Source organism: Cervus canadensis, chromosome 24 (assembly GCF_019320065.1).
Source record: "Cervus canadensis isolate Bull #8, Minnesota chromosome 24, ASM1932006v1, whole genome shotgun sequence".
In the NCBI taxonomy this organism is placed as follows: domain Eukaryota; kingdom Metazoa; phylum Chordata; class Mammalia; order Artiodactyla; family Cervidae; genus Cervus; species Cervus canadensis.
The window spans coordinates 14,228,011-14,255,889 of NC_057409.1; the positions used below are offsets into that span (position 1 = coordinate 14,228,011).

Consider the following 27,879-nt stretch of genomic DNA (forward strand, 5'->3'; position numbering starts at 1 on the left):
GTGGGTGGCCATTCTCTTTATTCTGAGTTGTCTGTCCATCTCCTTGTCTCAAGCTTTTCTGGGCCCCCAGAGTCCAGCACAGTAATGCTGATTTTCCTGGAGAGACAAGGGGAGTGTCAGGGAGAAGGATGAGGGCAGCGCCCAAGCAGAAGCACGGCCCTGGAGCGGGTCGTGACCAGTGGGAAAAAAAAATGAGGGGAGGCTTTGGTGCCCAGCCAGAAGCTAGCAGACCCGGAGGGAAGGGCGGGCCCCTGGGGCTGGGCCCAAGGGAGGAAGCAGCACAGGGAAAGGTGATATTGGATGGGGCGGAGCAGCCGGCGGGCCCGAGCCGACGGGATAAGATAGACACGGCCAGCCGGAGTGGAAAGAACAGTTTATGCTGTGCTTTATTAAAATGTGCATCATTCTTTTATTTTAAAATGTGCATCATTGTCTCGTGCTCGGCGCGCTCGCGACCTCAGCGTGGTGGCCCGCGGCGGGCCCCGTCCCCGCCCGGCTCCCGCGGAGCCGCCGTGCGCAGGCGCACTCAGGTGGCGCGGGCCCGGGGGCTCCCGCCCATGGCCAGGTAGACGTCGATGGGCACGTGCAGCAGCGTCAGGCAGTGGCAGCCGGGGCAGCGTCGAAGCGGCCTGCGGAAAGCGGGGCGCGACAGGGGGCGCTGAGGCGGCGGCCGGACTCATCCTGTAGGGGGCGCATCAGTCCCAGAGGTTCGGGCGTGGGTGCGGGTTGGTCCGGGAACGGAAAGTGGGCAGGGGGGGGCGGGGGGGCGCGGACAGGGGCGCTGGCCTCACCTGACTGGGTTGTGCTCCGTAGCTACTGGCTCCGGGCTGTCCTGGGACTCGGGGGCGGCGGCAAGGCCAGGGGAGTCTCCGGCCTCAATGGGGAATCTCCGACCCTGCGGGGGCTCCTGGGCACTCATGTCCAGGCCCCGGGGCGCTCTGCGCGGGGAGTGGCGGTCAGGCCGCTCCCGGGCCGCCGGGCGCCCCCTCCCAGCGCCCGCCCCCCGGGCCGTTGCTCACCTGCCGGAGGCCGAGGCCGGTCCCAGGCTGGAAGCAGCTGCCCGAGCCCTGGCCGCGGGAGGACGCTCCGGTCCGGGCGGAGCCGGGCAGGTGTCTGCGGCGCGTCCCGGCCCGGGCGTCGAGGGGGAGGGCTGCATTGTGACCCGGGCCGCGGCGCGCTGACCTCACAGAACCCGTTCCTCCAGCTGGGGAACCCCCGCGCCGCCCGGGCACTTAGCGCGGCGGTGAGGCGGGAGCTGGAGGGCTGTGGCCATGGGTCGCGCAGACCCCCTGCTGCCCGATGGGGGCGTCCACGGAACAGAGCTTGGCATCCCGGGCCGAGCGCAGACACCGGCAGCAACCTTTACAGGCGGGGCTACGACTCACTGCCTGGCGCGGGGGCGGGGCACGGAGGTCACTTAACCCGTGCTGGGTTTTGCGGTGGTGGTGGTGGTGAGGGCAGATGGGGCATTGCCCATTTTGGCCCAGGGTCACACAGCATTTACATCACAATTGGGCCAGAGTTTTAAAATGTCTGACCCTCTCCCTTCCCACCACCCGCGGCTCCTGTGTCCAGACGGAGAATGTTGTAGCGCTGGGGGCAGCTGCGGATGAAGTCCTTGGGGGGAAAAGAAGCGGGCCGAGGGCGATGGTGGAGTAGAGCTGCCTCGCAGAGGCAGCATGAGCTGAGAGGGTGATAGGAAGGAAGGAGGTGCTAGACAGCATGGAGGACTTTCTGCTCTCCAATGGGTACCAGCTGGGCAAGACCATTGGGGAAGGGACCTACTCAAAAGTCAAAGAAGCAGTTTCCAAAAAACACCAAAGAAAAGTGGCAATTAAAATTATAGACAAGATGGGAGGGCCAGAAGGTGAGCTGGGGCCCCTTTGGAGGAAGGGGGGTCTGGCTGAGGTGGGCGGATGCTTCCTCCAGTCAGAAGGATCAATTCCCTGCTCCCCTTTAGTCCGGAACTAAAGAAATCAAGAGAGTCTGTGGCTCTGGGGTCAGTCAGCGGGGACCAGAGGGAGTCCAGGAAAATTACACCTTCCAAAAGTCCAAGATCAATGTGGCAGGTGGTGAAGGACCCTCAGAAGCAGAGTCAGGGCCTACCAGGTCTTTCTTATTCTAAGTGGTCAAGCGATTGGCCAGGCCATGGCCAGGGCTAGCAGAGGGCAGGAGCTGGTGCAAGGGAGAGAGATGGGGAAGACAGGGCTCATGGGAAGAACTGTGGGTCAGGGGGCACAGGTGAGAGGGGCTAGCTTACCACGCTGTGGGCAAATCAGGCCTCATAACTGAGTTCAATAGATTTGTCTAAAAGTTCCCAAAGTGCTTTGCTATCCATGGTCTCACAGGCTGCTCCCAACAATCCCTGAGGCTGACGGACTAGTAATATATTAATTACAAAAACAACAGAGGTTAAAACTCCTTGCAGTGTCCAGGCAGCTCGACGCTAAAGGATGTTAAAGGGAACCAAGGCCCACGACCCAGACATGGTGGGCAGACAGAAGTTGGAAGGCAGGAGACAGAGGGAGGAGTTAGGCTCTTCTGGACTTGATTCTCCATCTCTTTTGTTTCCTTAAGAGTTTATCCAGAGATTCCTGCCTCGGGAGCTCCAGATTGTCCGTACCCTGGACCACAAGAACATCATCCAAGTGTATGAGATGCTGGAGTCTGCCGACGGGAAAATCTACCTGGTGATGGAGCTGGCTGAAGGAGGGGATGTCTTTGACTGTGTGCTGAATGGGGGGCCACTGCCCGAGAGCCGGGCCAAGGCCCTCTTCCGTCAGATGGTCGAGGCCATCCGCTACTGCCATGGCTGTGGCGTGGCCCACCGGGACCTCAAGTGTGAGAACGCCTTGTTGCAGGGCTTCAACCTGAAGCTGACAGACTTTGGCTTTGCCAAGGTGTTGCCCAAATCACGCCGGGAGCTGAGCCAGACCTTCTGCGGCAGCACCGCCTACGCCGCCCCCGAGGTGCTGCAGGGTATTCCACACGACAGCAAGAAGGGTGACATCTGGAGCATGGGCGTGGTCCTGTACGTCATGCTCTGTGCCAGCCTACCTTTTGACGACACAGACATCCCCAAGATGCTGTGGCAGCAGCAGAAGGGGGTGTCCTTCCCCACTCATCTGGGCATCTCGGCCGAATGCCAGGACTTGCTCAAGCGGCTCCTGGAACCAGACATGATTCTCCGGCCTTCAATTGAAGAAGTTAGTTGGCATCCATGGCTAGCAAGCACTTCATAAAAGCAATGGCAAGTCCTCCCCAATAAAGTAGGGGGAGAAAGCAAACCCAAAAACCCGCTTCTAAAATGGTGATATATATATTTTACATTTTAAGTTTACTTATCCTAAACTTACCTACACCCTCCCCAGCCTTACTTCTCTTTCCCTTTAAAGATCTTCATGGAACCAGAGGGCCTCATTCAGACTTCCCTTTTATTATGGCTGACAAGTGATTTTCATACAGGTGTTTGACTAAAGTTACTTAAAAATAGACCCCAGAATCATATACATACAGGGGGAGGACAGAAAAATGACCAAGAACAATCAGAACCACTGTTGTTGCATCTTCCTTTCCAAATAAAAGCAGAAGCGTTGGGAATGCAGAAACGGCCTCTTGACTCCTTGTCTTGGTGAGAGGCCTTCTGGGGGCCCTGTCCCTTCCTCACCCCAAAAGCCAAGGTGAGTCTGGGATGAAGACAAGGGACTTCCTTGGAACCCAGGCTACCACCTCCCATCCTGACCCCTCCCCCAGGCTCCAAGCAGGAGGGCGCCTGCACACTGTCTTGCCCTGGCTCTGGGGCAGCTGCTGCAGGGGACAAGAACAGAGCCCCAGACACCTTCCAGCTTCTGTTGAATCTCTTTAATAGCTGTTAACGGCAAGTCTGGAAAAGGTTCAGGACAAAGTTCTTTTTTCTTTCTTTTTTAATTACAAAACTAACAGCTGTTAGAGTCTTTTTTTTTTTTCCTTTTTTCTTATCCCGGCTACAAAATACTCTGGGGAGATACATTATAATTTAAAATATATAATATTGCACAAACAACCAAAAGGTTAATTAAACTAAAGAAATAATTACAAAGAGAAAAACCCCATCCCGTGAAAAAGAAAAAAAAAGATTCAGCATTCTCTCCATCCCACCCCCTCATTGAAGGTTTGAAGTGGAAGTGACCACCACTCTCTTGGCGTCCCTCACCACGATCCCTTTAAATCATTGGTGCACACACCAGATTATGTACAAGAATCACCAGAGCAGCATCGTGAAGCACCAGGGTCTCCAGGCATTCCTGCAGCCCCTCGTCCCCCCAAGAGAGGTGAAGCTTTACCAGCGTGGAGGGTGAGAGCCACCAAGGCTGGATCTGCCTTCAGGAGGAAGAGCTTTTGCAGAAGCCTGTCAAGAATCTCAAGCAGCTCACCCCCAGCGTATCCCTCCAAGGGGCAGAAGGGTTGAGGCGGAGAAATTGGGCTTACCAGAGTTGTAAGTACTCGGCTTTGATCACTGCTCTGTACCGCTGGTAGCTGGCTTGTGTCCTAAGCTACGGGGGAGTCAAAGTGGGTGGCTGGCTGGACAAGGTACCCCGCCAGGCAACACACGGAAGGGCCTGAAGTGGCCCCCTCCCTTCTTGGGGAGGGGAAGAAGGGCAAGAGCAGACTCTTGCAGGTGGCACAGCTGGGCTAAGGACTCGGGTGCATCCGACATGAAGACGGCTTGGGAAAGGCGCTGGGGACATACCAGCCTGGACCGGGGGAAAGGAGGGAGTTTGGTCTCTAGATTCTGAACCACAAGGAGCCCTTCCAGGAATGGAAAATGCCTGGGAGGGACAGATTCCTAAGGAGGCAGATTTCCCAGAAATGAATGCCTCTTACCCACTGGGATAGGAACCAAAGTGTGTCTGCTAGCCCTGTCAAGCCAAGGGCAGGTGGCACGGCCTTCCTTGCCAGCTCATGGGTGACAGAGTGTTGTTTCGGCGTCCTCTATGAGACCGGTGGTTTAGCCTCTGTCTAACACAGGCACATGGGCGAGGGCTATCCCTTGGGACTCCTCAGCAAGAGTCCCCAGGAACAGTGGGTATTCAGCAGAGAAATGTAGGCTCTTCCAGTGGGGGGTGGGGCGGGTGCGGGAAGTTTCCTCCCCTCAGGTCATCCTATGGTTGGCACAAGTCAGAGTTCCTGGTTTGGATTTAGCCAGCCCCTTCCCAGACGTGAGCAGAGGCCCAAAGGGCCAACAAGGAACAACCCAGAATCTGCCGAGAGCTCTGGTTGACAGAAGCCATTTGGGGGACATTCTTAGTCAGTGTCTTCCGGGGCCGGGCTGAGACGGGCGAGGGAGGTGGGAAGTGCTGTGGGTGGGGGAGCTGCTTGCTCTGGCTCCCCTCAGTCCCAGTCCTCCCACTCTACGTCTTCCAGCTGCAAAGGGGCGACAATGGAGATAATGGAGAGCACAAACACATATTTACTCCTCTGAGTCAAGTCCAGATCCAAGCTCCGCCGCTGCCCCATTTCAGGATAGCCCTCCCTGCAACCCCAAGCCCCACTCTCCCGGGCTGGACCCTGCCTATGAGAATGAACCACTAGCCTCAAGGGGGTGTCTGGGGAGCAGAGCTGCCCTCTGCCTAAGGGGTGGGTCTGATGGTTCTAGACTCAAAGGAAATGCTTCTACCAGCCAACCCTGGACACCACAAGGGGATGCCCTGCCTGCAACACCCTGTCAGTCAGTCCCTTAAGGAGAACTTGTCTCCTGCTGAGCAGAGAAGAACACAGCTCCAAGAAGCAGAACTTGAGAGTGGCACTCTGATCAGAAGCCAGTGTGGCACAGGACTAGAGGGGCTCACCGGGCCTTCACTGGGGGCTCTAGCACCCTAATCCCCTGCTGAAGTCTCCCAGGCAACTCTCTCTCGGCCTGCTGTCAGTGGATCCCCTGGTATAATGGGTTATAGAATGACTCTGTTCAGGTATGTTTTGTGTCAGGTTTTAAAGAGGGCTACAAAGACACCAAAGCCACGATGGCCCCGTGGCGTGAGAGGGCACCACGAGCCTTCTTTCCTCTGGGTATAGTGAGGTCACAGGTGTAAAATACTCTTGTGTAGGTCACTGTGGCCCCCAGCCTTCAGTCTCCCAATATGAAAAACAAGGCCCTTCCCATCTCTCGAATCTGTTCCCTCTTTATAGCAGGTTCCCTGAGCTATGTGATGGGAGGAATCATGGGGTTCTTGTGTGACAGTTCTTGATAGAACACTGATGTGAATCAGAGGTGTGGGCTGGAGCCTAAGTCCTGTCCCTTACTAGCTGTGAGAGCTTTTTGCCCAGCCTCTCCTTCATATCATTTTTCATTTGGAGAGGTAGTGAAGAATAAGAGTAATAGGCCTCTAAGCTTCTATTTTGTGGTGGTTTCAGGAACTTCTATCAGTGCTCCCATGTCCCAGGCACTGTGCCTAACCGGAGCACATGCATCACCTACCACAGCGTGTGAGGTTATAATGACCAATGCCATGTTTAGATGGGACAGCAGAGGCTCAGGTCAAGTGATCACACTGTCTTTTGTCTCCAAGGCCAGGGTCTTAAGATCCCACACCTGGTGAGCATGAGTCACAAGATCTGGGGCAGGGTCTGGCGTCTCTATTTTTTTGGTGGTTCCTCAGGTGATTCTGATAGGAACTAATGTCAAGAACTGCCCCCATCCACCACTCTGGAACTCAGGGGAAGCAGAGCCTGAGCCTGCTGACGACCACTGTTCAGGGCCTAAGCGGGAGGCCTTGGCTCCCTTCCCACAGCTGGCCACCTCAGATGGGAAAGGATCCACCGTGAGGGGACAGTAGGGCTTGGTGGGGAGAGTCCTCAGACCTGGGATCGTTGGGCTTGCTTCCCTGTGGCCCACCATCAGCAGGCCCACTCACCTCACCGGAGGCATCCACTTTGGAGAGTGCCATCTGCACTTCTTCTTCAGTCATGTCCAAATCAAAGTCCTTCTCCCAGTCCTCACTGATGTCTGTGCTCGAGCCTAGAACCATGATCCACAGTGTGAAAGACAGGAAGGGCATGTGAAGAGGCTGCAGCTGGGGGTGATGGAACTCTTTAGAAGGGCCTGACAAATACACACCAAAGGGCTTACATCCTGCTATCTCTGGCTCAGTGATCCCACTTTTAGGAATCTATTTTAAGGAAAAATCCTGGATTCAGTAAAAAAAAAATTTAACCAAAAGGATGTTTACTATAGTGTTGTTACAGTGATAAAAACTTAAAAAACCACCTAAAAGTCCTCTGCTAGGGAATTATAAAAATAAAGGGTATAGTTCTATGATGGAATGTTATGTGGCTTTTAAAGGTTAGGTTATAGAACATTTGTATGCATAGCAAAATAATCTTACACTATTAAGTGAGAAAAAGTAAGTTACTGAGTAGTGGAGAAATACTTTGGCCTAGAAACTCCCTGGGAGCCATGGAAATCTCTCAGAAAAAACAATCAATGAACCTCTTCCTCCTTAGTCACTCCATTCTACCTACACTGATCCTGCTGCTCCTGAATCATATCAGGCACATTCCCACCTAAGGCCTTTCCAAGGACTGTTTCCTGTACCTGGAACTCTTCATTAGATACCCACAGGCCAACCTGCTCACTTCCTTCACACCTTTGCTCATATCTGACCATCTAAATGTGGCCTGCCCAGATCGTCCTATTTCCAGTTGCAACACTATCCCCCCCCTCACTCTGCTCCGGACGGTCTTTTCCACTGTATTTATCACTTTCTAGTGTATTACATGATCAGGTTCTCTGTGCTTGTTGTCTAATAATAGAGAAACCAGAACGTGAGCTCCTGGAGGACAGGGATCTTCTATCTTCTTATGTATTCCAAGTGACTAGAACAAATAGTTTGTACTCAATAAACATCCCTGGACTCTTTCTCTAAATCAGGGGTTGGCAAACTATGGCCTGTGGACCAAATCCAGCCTACCATCTGCTTTTGGAAATAAAATTCTGGAACATAGCCATGGCCATTTGTTGACATATCACCTATGATTGCTTTCATGTTGAAAAGACAAGAATTGAGAAGCTGGGACAGAAACTATGTCCCCCAAAGCCTAAATATTTGTGACCTGGCTCTGTACAGAAAACATTTGCTCCTCCCTGTTCTAGGTGATTCTGATGCCTGAAGGTTTGACAGCCACTGCTCCAAACATGCATATTTGGGTACGCCTTCTTACAGGCGATACAAAAACAAGTACCTATGAAAGTTATCACTGAGAAGAATATGACAAAAGTAGTTCCTGTAAAAAAATACATGCAGTATGATTTCATTTTAAAAAATATGCTCACAGATGCAGGCACACACACAGGAAGAGCAAAATACCCATACGAATCCAACAATGGTTATCGCTCGGTGATGAGGCCATGGTGTAATTTTTCTTTTTCTTTTTTAAATGATATATTACTTTGTAATCATTATTTTAAAAGCCTCTTTTAAAACAGTAGGCTCTGATCCCCCAAGGGCACCACCTGTAGATACCTTGTTTCTTGTCTAGCTTGCTCCTCACCATACACCCAGGCTCTGAGACCTCCCCAAGCCTGGGCCCCACATTCCTTACGAGGGTTCTTGCACTGTTCTCTCCAGTCACCCTCTAGCCACAAGCAGTGTGGTAGTGTCTCTGGGCTTCTCTGGTGCTCAGATGGTAAAGAATCTGCCTACAAGGCAGGAGACCTAGGTTCGATCCCTGGGAATGGCAACCCACTCCAGTATTCTTGCCTTAAGAATACCCATGGACAGAGGAGCCTGGTGGGCTGTAGTCCATGGGGTTGCAAAGAGTCGGACACAACTGAGTGACTAAGCACATAGGACATAGTATCTCTGGAGTCAAGCAAACCTGGGTGGAACTCTCTTTTTTTACTGTGTAGTCTTGGGCAAATTATTCTGGGCTTCAGTTTATTTATACTGATAAAACCATCCTCTTTGCAGAGAACCACCGGAGGAGCTTATTAGAGAGCAGATTCCTCCCTGCCCATTCCCCTCATTCAGATTTAGCAGGTGTAGGTGGTGGCCCAGAATTCTGGATGATTCTGTATAGATCTTGGCCTGCAGTTTGAGATACAACAGAGTTACAAATAGCAGCATCATGTAAAGTGCCTGTAACATACATCAGTTCAGTTCAGTTGCTCAGTCGTGTCCAACTCTTTGAGACCCCATGGACTGCAGCACGCCAGTCCTCCCCGTCCATCACCAACTCCCGTTTACTCAAACTCATGTCCATTGAGTTGGTTGTAACATACAGATACAGTGGATATTCAACAAATGGACCTGTTAAAGGCTGGTCCTACAGTTAAGTAATTTTGCACATGGCCCTCAGCCAGTCAGGATCAGATCTCAAACAAACACCCAGTTCTTCTGACTCCACGTTTAAGGTTCCCTGTGCTTTCAGGACACTCTGGGGGCTCATGCCTGGTTCTCTGTCAGTGCAGGCTTCCTGTGGGTGAGAAGCCAGACTCCCGGCTGATTTCTCCCTTCAGAGCTGTGGCTGTGGTCATGACAGCTCTTCCTAACCTTAGGTTTCCCACCAGGGATTTGAAACTCTCTTCAGGGCTGAAATGCTAGGGCAAACCCGTTGGGTAGAAGAGAGTCTCAGCTAACATTTTTGGAGCACTTCATACCTATCTCAGAGGGTGGATGTGAACAGTCCCAGTTTACAGATGAGGAGACAAAGGCTTCGAGTGGCAGAGAGGTGAATCTGGGCTTTCTCTGCCACGTGCCTCCTCCCACCATCCTGTCCTATCACACAAGAGTACAGGTAAGATGGCCATTACACTGGGCACGTGTCAGAGAACTGATCTATGCAACGATCGAAGACGTCACCATGGAGTGTTACTGTTTTCTTTGGTTTGTAAGGAACAGGGAGTTTTCGGGTGATTACTAACATCATAGTGCTGTCACTCACAGCTCATTTTATTCTGTTGAATTGGATCTTTGCTTCTCCAAAGAAGAAATGGAGGACAAAATCCCTCCCAGGTGGTCAGTCAGTGGTGAAGCAGGGCCGTAAGCCCAAGGCTCTTTCCAGTCCACAGTCCACAGGGCCTGCCCCAATCTCCCCTCCCTTCTCCCTGCTGTGGGCGCCTGAGCATGCTAAGTTTAGTCTCCTCAATCAAACGGATCTTGGCACAAAATGCAGGTGGGAAGCAGCTCTGCAATGACAGGCATCACCCTGGGACCTCAGGAGTCCCTTAGGCTCAGCCACCCCAGAGACTGCTGTGCCCAGAGACCAAGCCTCCCTCATGTCATCTTTGGATGTGGACACGAGAAGGAAAAGGAGTCACTCTGCCTCCAGGACAAAAAACCTATTCTTTGAAGGTTTTACTCTCTCTACTCTGTTCCCACTGTCCCCTCCCAATCCAAGACCCCAGCTTTGCCCCCACTAAGTGTGTGAGAGGCAGTAGAGAGCACATGGTTAAGAGCTTATGCTGCATCTTCTCCATAATCTCATTTCTTCCAGTCTCTACTCATCACACTCTCCAGTAGTCCATTTCCAAATGGAACCAATAAATCTTAAACCTTCCAACTGTGTCACTGTTATCCCCACCCTTACCCAGCTCAGATTCTATGAGCCATCATTCTGATCACTTCCTGCATACACTAGACTTTTGTCCTTTTGAGTTCACCTGGATAAACTTAAACCCTGCTTCAGTCCAACTTCCCACCTGCTCTGTGCCTGTACCTGAGCGACTGAGTATGGCGGAACAAAAGTACCATAGTGCTGACTGGTCTCTCTCAAAATTCATGACCATTATCACAAATGGATCCTTCGAACCATCCACCCAGCAACCCCACAGCACCTGCTGAATCCATCACCTACTCTTCACTCTCCTAAAGGCTATTTCACATTTATCTAAATACCTCCTGTGTGGGTGATTGATCTTAGTTTCCCACCAGTAAAAAAGAAAAAGAAAAAAAAAAAGAAAATCTCACAGTTCTCATAGGGTTTTTGGTGAGGATTGAGTGATATGCATATCAAGTGCTCAGCACAGACCTATATAAATATACAGGAAGTGTCCAGAGACTGGTTGGTACCTCTTACTATCTTCATCATCTCCCTGAAGCAGGGCTCTACCTCAATTTTTTCCCTGACTGAGGATCTATCATGAAACAATGACTCTCAACTTATACAGAAAATGGAGGCTTACAGAAAATCAGTAACATTTCTGAAGTCACATGGCTTAGGAGCAAAGTTGGGATTTGAACCCAGTTCTGTCTGAACCCCAGAGGCTGAGCTCTTAGCTTAGCCTCTACATGTAAAGCCCCTAGTACAGGCTGGGCATGTAATACAAGTACCATGACCTGCTGCTTTGTGGCACCACATCCAACTTTCTGAATTTGGCTTAAGATTTTAAGTTCTATTTCTGAGCTAACCCCACCTCCCTTCTTATTCCTCCCTCTCCTGCGAACAATACAGAAAAGTGGGCTTTGGTCACCCCCTTCAACATGCCCCATGCCCTCTGCTTTTTGGACTCTGTAGGACCCTGCAGCCTGGACTACTGCTCCACCGCCCGCACCTGCCCCAAACTCTCCAACCCACCTATACAATGCCTGTCTCCTCCTTGAAACACCTGCTGATGCCCAGGGGTTCCTTCTTTCTCTGAACTCCTCTGGTACCAAGCCTGCCCCGTACTGCTTCGTGCTTCATCATAAAAGACTATAGCCTTTGCCCCTCCCTTCTCAGTGTCTCATAAAGAGTAGGTAGGAGCTCAATGGATGACCTCACTGAATCAGAGTCAGAAGGAAAGCACTGTGTTGGAAACTAGAAATCTTGCAGTTTCCATCAGGGAGCAGAGCAGGGCAGGGTGTGAGGGGCCCGTTCCCACCCACAGCAGCAAGCTGGTGTCTCACTGCCAGCAAGCCAGTGCGCACCTGCTGGGCAAGCTGGGTGGCTGACTGGTGCTGAGTGTGGGCAGACAGGATGCCTGTGGGTGAGGAGCCGAGGGGAGGTCTTGCTGACAGTCGGCTGCCTCTGCAGAGGTATCCTGGCTGTGACAAAACAAGCTGACACCAGCGCTACCACTGTTCTTTAACTGCAGGAGTTAAGAGAGGTTCCCCCCGTCACAAAGTCAGAGTGTCTCCTGTCTAAAATTTCACTAAGCAGATAAGAAACTAAAGCTCTGTTACTTAAGCTAGGTCACTGCAAGTTCATGAGTATTCATTTTATTCTTTACACTGTACACATAAGCTTTGTTCATGTATTGTATAATAATAATTAAAGAAGGCCTTGGGAAGCTAAAGGACTTTCCTGAGGTCATCCAAGGGAGAAGACCCTTGGCAGTAATCAGAGTCACAGGAGTTCCCACCCCGAAACTGAACTGTCCAAAAGGACAGAACTGGCACAGTACGGGAGTTAAGGGCATGGGTTTCAGGTCAGACAGACCTAGGTCTGAATCTGGGCTTGCTGCTCTCTGGCTGTGTGAATTTGAGCAAGTTACTTAACATCTGAGGCTCACTTTCTTCAACTATAAAATGAGGACAGTAATATAGGGAAATGAGATGTAAATTAGAAATTAACAAGCTCCCCTGGTAACTGAGAAATTAACTGCAATATTACATCTTTAACCCATGATCTGACATAAATCTTATTTTGTTGACTCTAAGACTCCAACAGTTATAAGATGCATCCTAAGTTCAGAGAATGATGCATGTTGGAATTGATGGAATACAGTAATAAACACTCAACCTATAGTAGTTGTCATCATTATCAGTATCACAAACGAGGGCCATCTCTCCTACACAAGGGACAAGGGCTCTTCACAAGGGACAAGGAGACAAGTCTGCCTTGTGAGGTGGCAACTCTCACCTGCCCTGCCCCCGCATGCTCCCTGGGCTTTGGCCCTGACTTACCTTTTTTCCCATTGTTGGAGGGTGTAGACTTCCCACTGTCCGAGTTCAGCTCAAACACCCGTAAGTCTGTGAGGACCTCTTCCCTGAGAGTCTCTACTCTGGCTGGAGGCCGGGGCTCTGGACCGCTGGGGCGGCCAGCGGGGGTGTGGGGCTTGGACTGAGCTCGGGGTGGGGGTCCAGTCTCACTCGTATCCACAGCCAGGTCCTGTTCCTCCAAAGATGCCTCTAGAAGCTTCTGGGACAGGTCCTTGGGCAGCGCTGGGGCCTCAGAGGCAGGGGGAGGTTTGGCAATCTGGGTTACCAGGGAGACGCTCTCACTGCTCTCCGAGGGGGTCACCTCTGTTGGAGGCTCGACGGGGGTCACCAGATTCTCTTCACAGGGGCTCTGGGGACTGGGTCCTCCTTCAGGGGATGTGGAAGGTCTGGCCACAGGAACCTTTGCCTCTTTTAGGGACGTGGGTGAAATGCCTGCAAGCTCCTCTGTCAAGAGAGAAAGGAAGAAGAGAGTGATGTACTCTGGTCAGCCCCAAGACCATCATGGAGACCACCAGACAGACCTCAGGTCCTCATCAAAGTCTGCTCTAGTCAAACTTGCTGGAGTCGGTTTCCTCACCCCCTCTCCATGGTAATTCTGTAGGTACTCCCTGCTGGGCAAAGTATCTCCTACCCGTGAGGCCTAGTACATGTCTGGTAGGCACTCAGCTTCTAGAAGTGCAGCCCAAGGTAACATGACAGCTTAGAAAGCCAAGACCTGAAAGTCAGTCAGGATGAGGTTCAGGCTGAGCTCCGCTACATCCCCGATGCATGATCTCGGGCAAGCCACTGAACTCTCCTTTAACCTACTTGCCTCATTTGCAAAAGAGGGATAATAAAGTTGTGGTAAGGCCCATACATGTAGAGCTTTTAGTATGGGTTAGGCATATAATATAAGCACTTAATAACTGTGTTAACATATCATACAGGTAGCTCCAACACACTCCTAATAAGCTGAGCTACCAGGCAGAGGAAGCTCAGCTCTGTCCCTAAGCCAGCGCTTCCCAAGTCTGGCTGGGCATTAACATTACCAGCAGGGCTTGTTAAAAACACAAGTCTGGGATGTCCCTGGAGGTCCAATCGTTAAGACTCCATGCTTCCACTGTAGGGGGGTGTGCATGTTCGGTCCCTGGTTGGGGAATGAAGATTCCCCCCAGGCTGCATGCTGTGGCCAAAAATTAATTTTAAAAATTTTAAAAATATATAAGTTTGGCCACATGCCCCGAGTCTTAGTTAGAAGAAGAAGGAAATCTAGACTTTCAATAAGCACCCCCTACTCTGAAGTAGCTGGTCCATGGGCTGGAACTGACACATACAATCTCTGTAACCTAGACCTGGGGTCCACCAGCCTTGGTAAACACCCCCTTGTTAGCTCAGACTATCCTTGGCACCTGCAAACACTGTATTCAATCCCTCCTCTTTCCTGAGGTGCCGTGTCCCTCCAGGCTTCTGAGAGAATGGCCCAGACAGCCCCCAACAGGCAGGACTTCGTACCTGCTCATCGCCTCTCAATACCTCTTACCTTCTTCCTCCTCCCAGCCAGGCTCTTCAGAGATGCTCTGTTCCGCCCGCTGCTTCAGGGCATCCCTCCGGGCCTGCTCCTGAAAGTGGGGGAGGAATAGATGGCCAGGAGCAGTCAGGAAACCCCCTTTCCCAGACTCTGGTTCTGACTCCAGAACTCTTGGTACCCTCTGTCCCCTTCTTCCCTCAACAAAACCCAGTCCCCACCCCAAGACTGAGTGGAGTACCTCCCCTGCTTAGACCAGCAATACCTGCTCCAGCTGATGGACTTTATAGAAATATCGATGCCAGAATTCTGAATGGGAAACAGCTGCAGGCACCTGGAGGGAGGGGACAGTGGAGATGGGACTTCAGAAGTGGTTGTGTGGGGTCCATGTCCCCAGCCTTAGCAGCCAGCTCCCAGTCATTCTGCATTTCAGAGGGTCTAAGTGGCCGAGCTGTGATTCTTACAGCACTTCCAAGCCCCAGACCCACCTTCCTGGCCCAGGAGGTAGAAGAGAACTCCCATCAGGCTTTGTTGGCCCTTCCATTTCTCACCGTGATTGCCAGAAGCCTGGTGACTTAGATTCCCCCATGTGGATTCTTGGCTCAGGAGCTGGCTGAGGAGCCTGGTGAGGCTCCACAAGGCCTCCTGCTGCTCTCTAGGCCAGAGGACTCCACAATGACTCTGGACATGTCCCTCCCACCTCCCCACACCTTCAGCCAGGAGCCGGCAAGGCCCTTACCATCTTGGTGTAGAGGGCCCGGATGGAGGGGCTGCCTACAAGGAGCTCTGAGATCTCCCCCTTCTTCTCCTCCAAGCAGAACTCGGAAAGCCAGGTGTCAAACAACTCTGGAGGCCCTGCAGAGGGACAGATACTGATGGTCAGTTCTGTGGGGCTGGAGAAAGAACCCTGGGCTTAGAGAAAACACACCGAAGCCTGGACATGGACAATGAGGAAAGTTTAAGGTTTTTTCCAAAGCCATGTGGCCCAAGGTGGGGGATCAGGCAGGGTGAAGGGGTGGGTGGGCCTACTATCAGGGCATGGCCCCTCAGTGATCTCCCGGGGGCTGCAGTCTCCTCTCTTGCTGGGGCCTGCATGGTGTGTAGCTCACTACATTTGGCTACCAAAGCCTCTCCTCTCTGCAACAGCTGCTCTCAGGTCACCAGTGACGCCATGCTGCCAGATCCAACGGCAGCTTCTCTGTCCTTGGTCATGTGACCATCCTACAGCTTCTGCCTTGGGAATCACTACCTTCCTCTTGAAGCCCTCTTCTCTCCTGGCTTCTCATTCTTGAGGGTATTTCCTCCCACTGCTCTTGGAGTTCCATCTGAGTCTTTGGTGGGCTCCTCTTTTTCCTTTCCTGATCTCTTCTCATTCTCCATTTTCTCCCAAGATGACCTCCACTAAACCACAAGTTTTAACCTCCTTCTCCCACTGACAGTTCCTCCGTCTGGCAGCTGAGGCTGCCTTTCTGGGCTCCAGATCCAGAGGTCCCGGTGCCACGACACAACCACTTGTACAGATGCTGCAAATACAACATGTGCTCACCTTCTTCCCTCCCGCACCTGTCCCACCCAGCTACCCACTGGCGACCTGGCGGCCCTCCCAGGCTCCTTCCTTATGCAGTGACTCTGGATTCCACTTCCTCAGTGTTTCTTATATGCACACCTTCCTCTTCAGTCTACCTGGCCCTTCCCTGTTTCTGGCTTTACCTCTGACATGAGGATTCCTACCCAGCTTCCTAACTGGTCTTCCTGTCTTGTTTCTCCCTTTCTATTTCATCCTTAACAAAACACTGCCTGAAGACTCTTTTATAAAATGCAAAATCTGATCACATCAGGTCTTAAGGCTCTTCAACAGTTCTCTACAGTATGGCTTTTTAGACTATGGTCCAAGGATAGGCTTCAAAGGGTTAAACAATTCCCATACTGCATATACAATTCTATTGAAAGAGGGCTTATGATTTTCAACAGAGTTTTAAAGGTCTTTGTGACTCAAAAAAAGGTTAAGACCCACTACTTTGAGTCTTTCAGGACAAAATTCCAATTTCTTAGTCTGGTACCCAAATCCTTTCAGTCCAGTGCCCCTGGAAGCTCTCACTGCCCTCATTTCCTCACACGTACTCTCTGTCTGGTATTCTTGAATGCCTAGGTTTTTCTAGACATTCAAATGTCCTGTTGTCATGCTTCAACATTGTTCCCGCACTTCTACAAGTAAAATTAGTTTACTTCTAATTCATTGTTAAAACCTCAATTCAGGTGTCACATCCTAGGTTTCCCAGGCTGGGTTACGTGCCATCCTCTGGGTTCCCACTGCTCCCTTCTTCTGTGGAAGCAGTCACTCCATCTCTAGTTATCTTTGCTTTATTCCGTTTCTCTTTCCTAAAGGAAGGCAGGTTCCTGGAGGTCTGGACAGGGTTGATTCAGAGTTTCACTCATTTCTGGTGTCTAGTTCCCAGCCTAGACACCAGCTCCCTTTCTAGATGTGGGGCGTGCTGTACATCGGGAGCTTAGTGAACAGGCCAGAGGGAAGGCAGGCAGGGCAGCAGGGCAGGGAGGGAGCCTGAGTGAAGATGAGGGATGAGAGGAGCAAAGCCTCTGTAGACGGGGATGAAGACAGTCTGAGTTCAGGGGGGAAAGGCAACCATCAAGCCATCCCACCAGATGCGGGGTTCAAAGGAGCCCCCGCTCTGGTCCCGTACACAGAGGATACCCGGCCACGGCTACAGAGACAAACAGGGCGTACCATCCAGACCCCCTTGGCCTCCCTGCCCAGCAAGCCTGCCCCCTCACCACTACCCCCTCACCATCTGGTTCATTGCAGTAGGTTGCTGGGTCTGACTGCAGGCTATAGAGGCGAGCCTATAAAAAAGAGAAAAAAGAAGAGAGATTCTGAGGTGCTGGGGACAGAAAGCAATGTTTCTCTGCCAATCAACCACGACCCAGCTTCTCCCCTGTTGGCTACCATACCGACAGGGCACTTGGTAATTAACAGTGTGGGTTATGAGTGGAGCACTGAGCTAGGAATCTAGAACTGGGGCTCCTAGAAAAATGGTCTTTCACCCAGTATTCCACCCCTGGAAACTAAGAAAATAAGGTAAGCAGGCTACAAAATCATACATATAAAATAGTTTTGAATTATATGACACAGAAATCATATAGAATCTATATGATATAGATTAGTGCAAATATATTAGTAAAGTCCAAAATTCACTGGCAAATTTTGAAATATTTAACTCAAGTTAAAACAATTCATCAAGAATTTTAATTTCATAGCCAGTCTGCCAAATGAACCGCAATTGTGCTCCCACTAGGGCCCCAGGAGTTGTTAACTTTAGCTGGTACATGGAAAGCCCCTCCTTCCTTCCTCATTGTTACAGGAAGCACGGGTGGGCTGCATCAGAACTTTAGCAACTGATTTTGCTTGATTCACTGTTATAATTTAAAATTCTGTAATTAAAAAAATTTCACAATCCACTTAAATGTGTACTAAGTGGTGGTGCTAATACTAGTGCTGAAAAACATGCTTGAAAAATCAGGTTTGGGGTGGAAACTCAATGTGGTAAAATGCTGGCCAAACTGCTGTGACACCACACTGCGAATGTGGGAGAAAAAACTCCAGGGAATGTGAGCAATAATGGTGAGAAAATAAAATGCAGTAGAAATACACTACTGCTGCTGCTGCTAAATTGCTTCAGTCGTGTCCAACTCTGTGCGACCCCATGGACTGCAGCCCACCAGGCTCCTCCGTCCATGGGATTTTCCAGGCAAGAGTACTGGAGTGGGGTGCCATTGCCTTCTCCGAGAAATACACTACTGTTGTTGATATAATTGCTTTGAAGACATACTCCTCCTGTACATTTATTCCAATTAAAAATTAGTCTTAAACAACACAAATGTGGAACTCGTGCCTGTAAAGACGCTCTCGAGCACTTCTTGTTATGGATGAAAGTTGAAAGGAATCTAAATGTGCAACACTAGAGAAATGACTGAATAAATTATGCTATATACACCTGCAAGAATTTAAAGACATTAAAAATGATGGTGATAAGGAAAGATCAGGTGGGAAGCTAGAGCCCGGGGCCGCTAGTGAGTACCTTGGTGCCATCATAGGGCTCAGCGGTGCCAGAAGGTGTGCCCATCAGGGTGATGACGTCGCAGTCGATGGTTTTGTCTGGTGACGGAGCAAAGGTATCGGAGATCACCCCCAGGAAGTCAGACAGCCCTTTCTTCATTTTCTCTGTCGCTCCAGAGGAGCCTTCAGTCTGCAGAGAAGCCAACAGAGGAAGTAAGCGGCTCAGGAGCAGGCTGCGATCTGGGGTATGGGGTAGAGAGGGTGAAGCATCAGGGGTCAAAGTGTACTGTGTAGGGGCACCAGGGAAATGTTCACAACTGTTCACCCCATCTCTGGGGCTGGAGACGGAGAGAGGGGCAGCCAGGGTCCCCACCCCCCAGATGGGGATGCAGATTAGGGCCGCAGTAGGCCTGTGTAGGTCAGAGCAGAGCTCCTTGAGTGGGCTGTTTCACCAAAATTTCAAGGCCAGTCAAGCTGATCAAAGATTGACAGGAGAGAATTCATGGCACAGACATTCAGCAGGGAAGAGGACTTAGAGGGAGAGAGATGGGAAAGGTACCAGCTTTCGGGTCAATCTGGGATTTGAATCCCAGCTCTACTACTTGTTAGTAATGAGACCTAAACCTCTCAGAGTCTGTTTCCTTATCTATAAAATGCAGATAAATATACTTCCTGCAGGGGGTTACTTTGGAGATTTTTTAAGAGATAAGGCATGTACAATGTCTGGCACATAGCAAACATTTAATAACTAGCAGTACTGTAATATTACAATCTCATCATCATCATTGCTCAGGAGGTATTTTGTATGAAAGGTTGAGGAAATACGGGCAGGATGAGGACAGACAGCCTTGCCTAGAGACAAGCCTGGGACCAGCTGAGGGCCAATGCATGGACCCCCTAGAAGGGGCAAGTGGGGCATCCCTCTGAAGCCATGCTGGTCAGAATGCCCTTGAGCAAGAAGGGACGGTGTGCTGTGAGATAGGACCAGGCTCCGCAAACCCTGCAGCAAAGTGTCATATATTTACTCCTGATAAGGCTGCCCAGGCATTTTAAACCTTGAGCCTATCAACTGTGCCTGGCACATGTTGGCACAGGTATATAACTGTATTTGTTGAATGAAAAAAGGAATAAATAAATGAAGGAAACAAGTCGTGTCTCTGCTACTGGCTGTACGTGCAGCAGTTCAGCTGGGTGACTACTTGTCATTCATGCTCATCAGTGGCTGTGGTCAGCAGGCAGACAGTATTTTCTAAGATTCAACAAAAGAAGCCTGGCTAAAAACACTCCACAATATGTTTTTCATAACATGGCCTCTAATTACAAGGCGACTGATTCCGCTGGTGATCAAAGAAACTGAAGTTTGTTCCACTACTAAAGGGGAAGTTGTAATACAAAACCAGTACCCTATACTTTCTCAGAAATTTGAAATCTGTGGGGGTTTCTCTGACCGTATACAATTTTCAATTTTCATGCTGACTTGAGAATCGAACTCCTATCTCAGAGGAGAATTCCAGTATACATCTCTGATTGGTAAAACCTGGACCAGTAAAAATACAAGCTGGCAAAAACTTTTTGGAGGTAGTTCTACAGAAGATATTAAAAGGTCTAAAACTATATTCATCTTATATCCTTTTCAATACCTTATTTGCAAGAAATATTAAAGGCAAAGATTAAGCGATCAGAATGTTCACTGTAGCTCTGCTTACAATATTGGAAAAAACTGAATCAGGAAACTAGGAACTGGTCAAATCCACATAATAGAATACCATGCCATGGGCTTCCCTGGTGGCGCAATGGTGAAGACTGCCTGCCTATGCAGCAGACACAGGTTCAATCCCTGGTCCGGGAAAATCCCACATCTGGCGGGGCAACTAAGCAGTGCACCACAGCTCCTGGGCCTGTGCTCCAGAGCCTGGGAGCAGCAACTGCTGAAGCCCGCACGCCCCAGAGCCTGTGCTCCTGGACAAGAGAAGCCACCACCACGGGAAGCCCAGGCACCACAGCTAGAGAGGAGTCCCCGCTCACTGCCGCTAGAGAGAAGCCTGAGCAGCAGCGAAGACCCAGCACAGTCAAAAAGAAAAATAAATAAATAAAATGTCAAAAGAGAAAAAAAGAATACCATGCCATTTCTGATGCTGCAGCACCGGGTCTGCAATGATTCATTAAACAGGTAGGTCATGAAACATGGCATTCAGGCGACGGGGGGCAGTCCCTGGGAGGGAGGAAGTGGTACTCACAGTCAGCTTCTCCTTGACCACGCTGGCGGTGGCTGCAATGGTGCAGGCTGTGTCGTGCTGCACCACCTGGGTGAACTCCGTCAGGTCCCGCTTCATGAACTCCAGGGCTTCGGAGGACTAAGGGAAGACACAAAGGGATGACAGCCGGCAGCTCCCCCACCCCTTGTTTCTGTTTCCTGCGCCTCAGTGCCAGACAGAAACATGGCGAGCAACTGACATGGGAAGCCTGGGCTCAGAAACAATGCTCACTTGTCCCAATTCCACGACCTGGGATTACTCAACAGCAGAGAGCACAGAACTTCCTGCTGCTCTGAGAACGGGGGACTGAGCTCAGCGCAGGTACTTCTAAGCTCTGTGGCTAGGAGGAACTCTCATCAAGTCCTCGGTTTTCTCCTAGGTAACGAGGGAGGTGGACTGAGCAGTGGTTCTCATGAGCAGACTGGGCTAGGGCGCACGTGTAGTCTGAAAACAAGACAGACTTTGCATCATGTCGCTATGCTGTAAGCCATGACCTTTGTCTCAATTTCAATCATGAAGAGAAATAATTTTTTTTAATCAAAGAAAAGTGTTCTCTATTTTTACTTCTTTTTTTTGTTACAAGGAAATTCAGTTGAAATATGAGACTGCAGGTGAAAATATTTGTGTGAAAGGTTTCACAAACAGGTTGTATTGGTAACTGCAATAGTTTAGAAAGCTTTTATGAGCAATTTTTGACAATACCAGTAAAAAGGTGTGTCATTTTTTTATATTCAACAAGAGGGGTGTTAAGAGAAATATTGGATTAGATTCTCTCCTAGACTGCCTTGGTTCTACCACTTCAAAGCTCTGTTCATCCATAGAGCTCCTTCGGGCAGAACTGATACTTGCTTCTGTCGGACAGTTTTCCTCTCACTCTGCACTCAGACCCAGTGGGCGACAGCAGCCCTTCAGTTCTTGTTTAAGTCTTACCTTGTCTTCATCCTCACCCACTCTAAGACATCTTCCTGGACTATCTCTGTGCTCACCTCTGCAAGCCCTTTCATTTTATAAGGGATAGTTATCTGCATTTTTAAAGTGTCTTTTTGAGTGTTCTGGTGATTTTTTTCCTTTGGGGAAAGGTCTGCCTTGTTCTCACTAGCCTGGGAAGTCTCATCTATCAGCCAGAGGCTTCTCTGCGAGTGGGAATGCTTCCATTTCAGATCTGGGACTCCTTAACTGGACCGGAAGAGTCATTTTTATTAATTCTCTCTCCATGCACACCACCACCACCACCTTAGTCCAGGCTAACCTGCTCTTTCATCTGGACTCTTCTCCCAGGTTGCATGAAAGTGAAATTCGCTCAGTTGTGTCCAACTCTTTGTGACCCCATGGAATTCTCCAGGCCAGAATAGTGGAGTGGGTAGCCTTCCCCTTCTCCAGGGGATCTTCCCAATCCAGGGATCGAACCCAGGTCTCCTGCATTGCAGGCGGATTCTTTACCAGCTGAGCCACCAGGGAAGCCAAGAATACTGGAGTGTGTAGCCTATCCCTTCTCCAGGGGATCTTCCCGACCTAGGAATTGAACCAGGGTCTTCTGCACTGCAGGCGGATTCTTTACCAACTGAGCTACGAGGGAAGCCCCCCAGGTTGCATAAGATGCCTCTAATATCTTTTCCTCATGGCAACAGGGTGACCTCTGTAAGTCAGAGCAGACCGAGATGCCCTGTTTTACAGTCTTCAGTGGCTACACGGTATCCCATGGCAAGTATAAAAGTATAAAATCTTTCCCTTCGCTTACAAGGTCCGTATAATCTCGTCTCTGGGAGACTCTCCCACTATGCCCCTCACTGAGCTCCAGCTGGCCGTGCTCAAAATTTCCCAAATGTTCCAGTATCTTTCCTACCTCAGGGTGTCTGAATACATCATTCCCTCTCCTTGACACAGTTCTAACTCTTCAAGACAAGCAAACAAACACAATGAACAAACCCCCTCTGCCGGATAACTCCTGTTCCTCTTTCAGAGCTGTGCCTACATGTCACTCCCCTGGGGAGCTTCCCTGATGCCACCTCAGACCAGGCTGGCTCTTCAGCTCATGGCACCTGCATGTTCTCTTCTTTAACATTTCCTCTAGATTTCTGATACCTGTTCACTGTCTATCTTCCTGGGTAAACAGCGAGTTCTGTGAACACAAAGCCTTTGTTTTTTATTCACTGATACTCTCCCAGTGTCTGACATAGAGCCTGCCATAGAGTTAGACTGGCATGCACCAGGGCAGTTTTAATTATTAACCATTTATATGATTATCTGACGAATGGCTGTCTCCCTCACTTGACTGTGAACTGAGGGGACCAATGTGAATAGACATGGTGCCAGTCCTCTGGAAGGTCACAGTTTCCTGGGGAAAATGCTCATGTAACAGTGCTGAGGTGCAAGGGCGGAGCAGTGACCAGTGTATTGTGGGGAGGCTGGAGCGACTTGGTGAAGGGAAGCCTGGACGGAGCCTTAAAGAATGAGTAGGAGTTACTAAGGAAAACTGGGCATGGTGGCACCTGGAGTTTACTGAGGCCTACAAGCATTTTGGTCCTGGGAGAAATGAAAATAAAGAGCAAAGCAGAAGTGGTGAGGGATAAACCTTGAGAGGGCGACCATGGAGGGCCTGGGCAGCCCTGATGGTGATGGGGAACCACCAAAGTCTGCAGGAGGTAGGACATGATGAGATTTGTGTTTTTGACATGTCACTCCTAAGACTGGGATGGACGACAGGTCCAAGACTTGAGTAGACTAGAAATGGAGGAAGACCAGTCAGGAGGCTGTTGCAATAGTCCAGGAGAGAAAACAGAAGAATATGAATAAGGACAGTGCTGGTAAGGATGACAGGATGGAACTGGTTCAAGAAATATTAGGCAAAAAAGATGGATTTGGTGATTAAATAGATGTGTTTATTGAGGGAAACAGAGTCACGAAGAGCTACTGGCAACTAAACTAGGTGACTGGGTGGTTGCAGTGCTGCTAGCCAAGGGAGGAAATGCTGAAGGGGGAGCAAGTTTAGAGAGAAGCTATATGGTATATATAGCTATATAAATATATTCTATAGTCTATATATTTTGGAAGCTATATAGTGTCTGTGACTGGGGGATATTTGGGTCAATTGTCCAGCAGGAACTATTCTCAAACACTAAAGCTCTGAGGAAAGGGCTAGGAGTCACCCTAAAATGAAAACGGAAGAGCTCACCCAGGAAGAGTCCATTGAGTGAACACAGCAAGGCACTGAGGACCAGGTTCCTCAAACACCACCTTTAAGAGGCAGGCAGAGGAAGAGGAACTCGTGAAACAGGAAAGCCTGGAGAAGTAGGTGGAGAACTGAGAATCATGCCATAAAAGCCAAGGGAGTATACTTTCAAGAAAGAGAGAGTGACCACTAGTGTCTAATGCAGCAGAATGGATCAGGAAGATAAGGGCTGAAAAACACCAACTGGATTTGGCAAGTGGTAGGTGAAGCCGAGTGTTTATAAAGATAAGTCTACATGTAGTGGCTTCAGGGGTGGGGACGGAGTCAAGAGACATGATGTTACTGACTTCAAATTTTAAAAAGGAGGAGGTGAGGCTGTCAACTCGAAGTAAAAAAGGAAGTGGTTGGACAGGGAATGTGAGGGGAGAGTTAGGTTTGGGGAAAGCTACTGAAGGCAAGGGGAGGAGCAAATATGAGACTGAAAACACTTGCTAGGGTAGGGGGTGGAGGCTGAGAGGCCCAAGACCAGGCCCAGATGAGTTTGGGGAATCCGTGGTAGAGGCAAAGAGCAATGCAACTTTTCCCACCAGTGTTCATGGGCAAGTGCGAACACACACACACACACACACACACACACACACAACAGGAGGAAGTAAGAGGAAGAGGAATGCAGATTATATCACCATATCAAAGCTGTAGTTTCCGGGGCAGTATATGCTATGGGGTGCAAGAAAATTGGGGGGTGTGTGTGGCTGGGAACTGAGTGGTCCAGATGGAGCCAGGATAGTGAGGGAAGGAAAGCACTGAAAGACTACGAACAAAATTAATAGAAAATGGTAGCTGGTATTTAAGAGGTTTCCCCATCACTCTCAGTACTTAAAAAAAAAAAGGACTTATTTAATGCTTATTGTGTGCTAGATACTGTTTTGGTGCTTTACATATATCATCATTTAATCATGACAACAATTCTATCAAGTAGGTATTAGTGTCCCACTTTACAGATGAGGAACTGGGGCTTTAAGAGGTTAAATATCTTGCCAAAGTTCATATAAGTGTAGGAAATTACGTCTTTTCTTTTCAAATGGGGAACTGTCAAAGGCAGAAACAATACTCCCTCCCTGTGCTTCAAATGAGAGAACAAACATGGAAGGCTAACTGACTACCTATTTTTTTGGGTTATGGGAAGACCAACCTTCACAGTAATACATAGGAGGCCCTCACACAACATTTACTAAACAAATGTCAGGCTCTCCTTCCAGAAGACTGCTCAACAAGAAGCAAGCTACTCTTGGGTCCCTTCTATTAGAACTCAGTTTGAAATTCTCCGAGTCTTCATTAACAACATAAACAGCTCAGGTCATTCTCAGGTTTTCTGGGCTGTAGTTGAAAGGCTAGTATGCAGGCCAGCGAGGATAAAAATGCTCACACAGTAGAGCATTGATTTAACTGAAGCCAAAAGCCTCCTGGAGTTGCCCTGAAGCAGGACTCACCCCAGATGCTTGAGGTTAAATAGTAATTAACTTTTTCCAGAATTCAGATGAGTTGGTTTTGACAAACCAGCATGGAATGAAACAGGTACACACACTGGCATTGTCCACGGGCAGAGCCAAGCCTCACTCACCCCCGAGGGATTGCTGTCTCCTCACTAGACCATGAGTTTGGGGAGGCCCAAGACTGCATCTGTTGGGCTAATGTCGGTGTCCTGAGGACCAAAGAGTGAGAGTGCGCCAGCATACACTCATACATTCCACTATTTGCATGACTATAGGAGTAAGTTTCTATCGCTAGAATCCTTTTTCTTCAAGGCCTAGATCAAATGTTCTCTTTTACGAAACTGTTAATTTCCCAAGTGGGAATACATCGCTCCTTCCCACGGATTCCAACGACACGGTAGCTCCAGTCTTTAAGACCATCTTTGTTTCACTGCAGCTAGAGTCACACTGGTCTGAGTCGGGGGTCTGTCCTTCCGGAGGGCCCAAGTCAGCCCGGTCCCCGAGGCCCGGAACCCACAAGGTTCAGCGGGACAGGCTCGGAACAGGGTGTAGGGAGATGGCTTGGGGCCCTCCCGGAGAAAGGGCGCTGGCCCAGCTTACCTTCTCCTTGACTGCCTGGTAGCTCTGCTGCAGCCAGCTCCGCCACCATCCCACGTCCTCCCTGTGGAAGACAGACACATCTGGCGGCCCCGCGGTGCGACTGTGGCCCGCGCAATGATCGGGTCTCAGTTCCCCTCTCAGATGTGGCCCGTGGGCTGGGGCATCGCAGGCCGCTTCCCCACCCCGTCACGCTGCGATTCCACCCCGCCCTTTCAGTTCCGTTCAGGCCCGCGCTGGCCTCCCGTTCCCCCGGGGGACCCTGGCCCAGCATCCCAGCCCTGGGGAGAATTCGGGGCCCAACGCCCGCAGAACTGGATGACGGGCTCACCCTTCCGCCATCTTGCCCGCATGACATCACCACTATTTACTGACCTTTGACATCCGACACGGCACCGCCCCCTCAAGCACCACCCCGGAGCGCGCGGCCCAATCCCGGCGCCGACATCGTCCTCAGCCCCATCTCCGCCCGGCTCCATCACTAGACTCCGCCTCCTTAAACTCGGTCCAGGCTCGGTCCAGGGTTCGGACTTAAAACTCCGCTCCTGAAAGCTCGGTCCAATCCTTACTCAAGATTGTCTCCAGGCCCCACCCCAAATGTTAGCCCCGCCCCCACAACATCGAACGCCTGTCGGTATCCGCTGACATCGGATACGGTGGCCGCTTTGGGTCAAGATCGGCCGTGTGGCTGGGGGCTCGGGTTGTAAAACGGGTCGAGAGGAGGCAGGGAGCCAGCCAGCCTTGACCTCGAACGTCTGTGTCCCTGAGCGCAGGGCTAGGACCGCCCCCCTTTATGAAACCTGCCGCGTAGCCGCAGCCTGGGGTCTCTTCGGGCTAATTGAGCAAGCGCAGTCCGTGGAGCTCTGGGCGGGGGTTTGGAGGAAAATTCAGATGTCTTCGATGCAACCTCTCGGGCAGGCACTCTCAGGAGATTGGGGAGACAGACACATTTAGTTAGCTCAATTTTGGGCGACCCAGTTCAAAACTACGTGAACTGGATGTGGTCTGGAGAAATCCGGAGACAGTCTGGAGGAGAAAGACTGTGTGTGTGTGTGTTTGGAGGAGGAAGATTTTGTGTGTAAAGTGTGTGTGTGTGTGTGTGTTTGGAGGAGGAAGATTTTGTGTGTGTGTGTGGTAACTTCCCGAGTGTGTGTGTGTGTGTGTGTGTGTGTTTGGAGGAGGAAGATTTTGTGTGTGAAGTGTGTGTGTGTGTGTGTGTTTGGAGGAGGAAGATTTTGTGTGTGTGTGTGGTAACTTCCCGAATGAGGCCTCCGTTTCACTTACCGCCTCATCTGCTACCTGCCTGCATCTGTGCTCTCACACTTTGGCCTAGATCCCGTCCTCTCTTTAATTTAAAAAATTTTTTACTGGAGTGTAGTTGATTTATAATCTTGTGTTAGTTTCCGCTGTACAGCAGAGTGAATAAGTTATACGTTTGTGTTCAGTTGCTCAGTCGTGTGACCCCATGGAATGTAGCCTGCCAGGGTGTTCTGTCCATGAAATTTTCCAGGCAAGAATGGGCTGGGATCCAACCCACATCTCCTGGGTCTCCTGCACTGGCAGGTGGATTCTTTACCATTATGCCACCTGGAAGACCCCATATATATACATATATATCCACTCTTTTTTGGGTTCTTTTCTTATATGGGTCATTTCAGAGTACTGAGTAGAGTTCCGTGTGCTCTTCAGTAGGTGCCTGGATAGTTATCTATCCACTGTCTCTTGTCTATGGGTGTAGCTATAATAATTCTTTTCCCCCACTCCATTTTATTTCCCTTTTCCCAAGATTATTTCTGTCATCATGCATGCTATTATTTCTTCCATCTTCATAGCAAGCAAACAAAAAACTAACCCTCTCTTGACCCATCACCATTTCCCTACTCCCCTTTACAG

General features: G+C 50.1%; 3 protein-coding genes across 4 annotated transcripts; 1 reads left to right on the top strand and 2 right to left on the bottom strand.

Moving 5' to 3' along the window:
* Positions 1–361: 361 nt before the first annotated feature.
* FAM229A (family with sequence similarity 229 member A) lies at positions 362–2,661 on the bottom strand. The gene is made up of 3 exons (XM_043445130.1): positions 1,020–2,661; positions 792–938; positions 362–629 (listed from the first exon to the last, which is right to left on the bottom strand). Exons 1-3 carry the CDS (start codon positions 1,154–1,156, stop codon positions 527–529), a joined length of 387 nt encoding a protein of 128 aa, XP_043301065.1. The 5' UTR covers positions 1,157–2,661; the 3' UTR covers positions 362–526.
* Positions 1,723–4,033, top strand: TSSK3 (testis specific serine kinase 3). The gene is made up of 2 exons (XM_043445132.1): positions 1,723–1,867; positions 2,578–4,033. Exons 1-2 carry the CDS (start codon positions 1,723–1,725, stop codon positions 3,240–3,242), a joined length of 810 nt encoding a protein of 269 aa, XP_043301067.1. The 3' UTR covers positions 3,243–4,033.
* Positions 3,847–26,538, bottom strand: BSDC1 (BSD domain containing 1). Of its 2 annotated transcripts, none has more exons than XM_043445128.1 (11): positions 26,362–26,538; positions 25,990–26,050; positions 20,710–20,826; positions 18,495–18,662; positions 17,205–17,259; positions 15,140–15,255; positions 14,666–14,734; positions 14,416–14,494; positions 12,861–13,340; positions 6,891–6,994; positions 3,847–5,403 (listed from the first exon to the last, which is right to left on the bottom strand). In XM_043445128.1, exons 1-11 carry the CDS (start codon positions 26,463–26,465, stop codon positions 5,371–5,373), a joined length of 1,386 nt encoding a protein of 461 aa, XP_043301063.1. In that variant the 5' UTR covers positions 26,466–26,538; the 3' UTR covers positions 3,847–5,370. The 2 variants fall into 2 exon arrangements, with proteins under 2 accessions (XP_043301063.1, XP_043301064.1); XM_043445129.1 differs by lacking the exon at positions 26,362–26,538 and adding an exon at positions 26,318–26,355.
* Positions 26,539–27,879: the final 1,341 nt, after the last annotated feature.

Bases quoted from the DNA above. Each gene is read 5' to 3' on its own strand.
- FAM229A (XM_043445130.1), bottom strand. From the start codon at position 1,156: ATGCAGCCCTCCCCCTCGACGCCCGGGCCGGGACGCGCCGCAGACACC. The intron at 939-1,019 runs GTGAGCAACGGC...CTCCCCGCGCAG, and splicing joins CCGGCCTCGGCCTCCGGCAG to AGCGCCCCGGGGCCTGGACA. The intron at 630-791 runs GTGAGGCCAGCG...CGCTTTCCGCAG, and splicing joins ACGGAGCACAACCCAGTCAG to GCCGCTTCGACGCTGCCCCG.
- TSSK3 (XM_043445132.1), top strand. From the start codon at position 1,723: ATGGAGGACTTTCTGCTCTCCAATGGGTACCAGCTGGGCAAGACCATT. The intron at 1,868-2,577 runs GTGAGCTGGGGC...TGTTTCCTTAAG, and splicing joins CAAGATGGGAGGGCCAGAAG to AGTTTATCCAGAGATTCCTG.
- BSDC1 (XM_043445128.1), bottom strand. From the start codon at position 26,465: ATGGAGCCGGGCGGAGATGGGGCTGAGGACGATGTCGGCGCCGGGATT. The intron at 17,260-18,494 runs GTACTCACTAGC...TCTTTTTTATAG, and splicing joins AGCCCTATGATGGCACCAAG to GCTCGCCTCTATAGCCTGCA. The intron at 14,735-15,139 runs GTAAGGGCCTTG...CCCTCCCTCCAG, and splicing joins GGGCCCTCTACACCAAGATG to GTGCCTGCAGCTGTTTCCCA.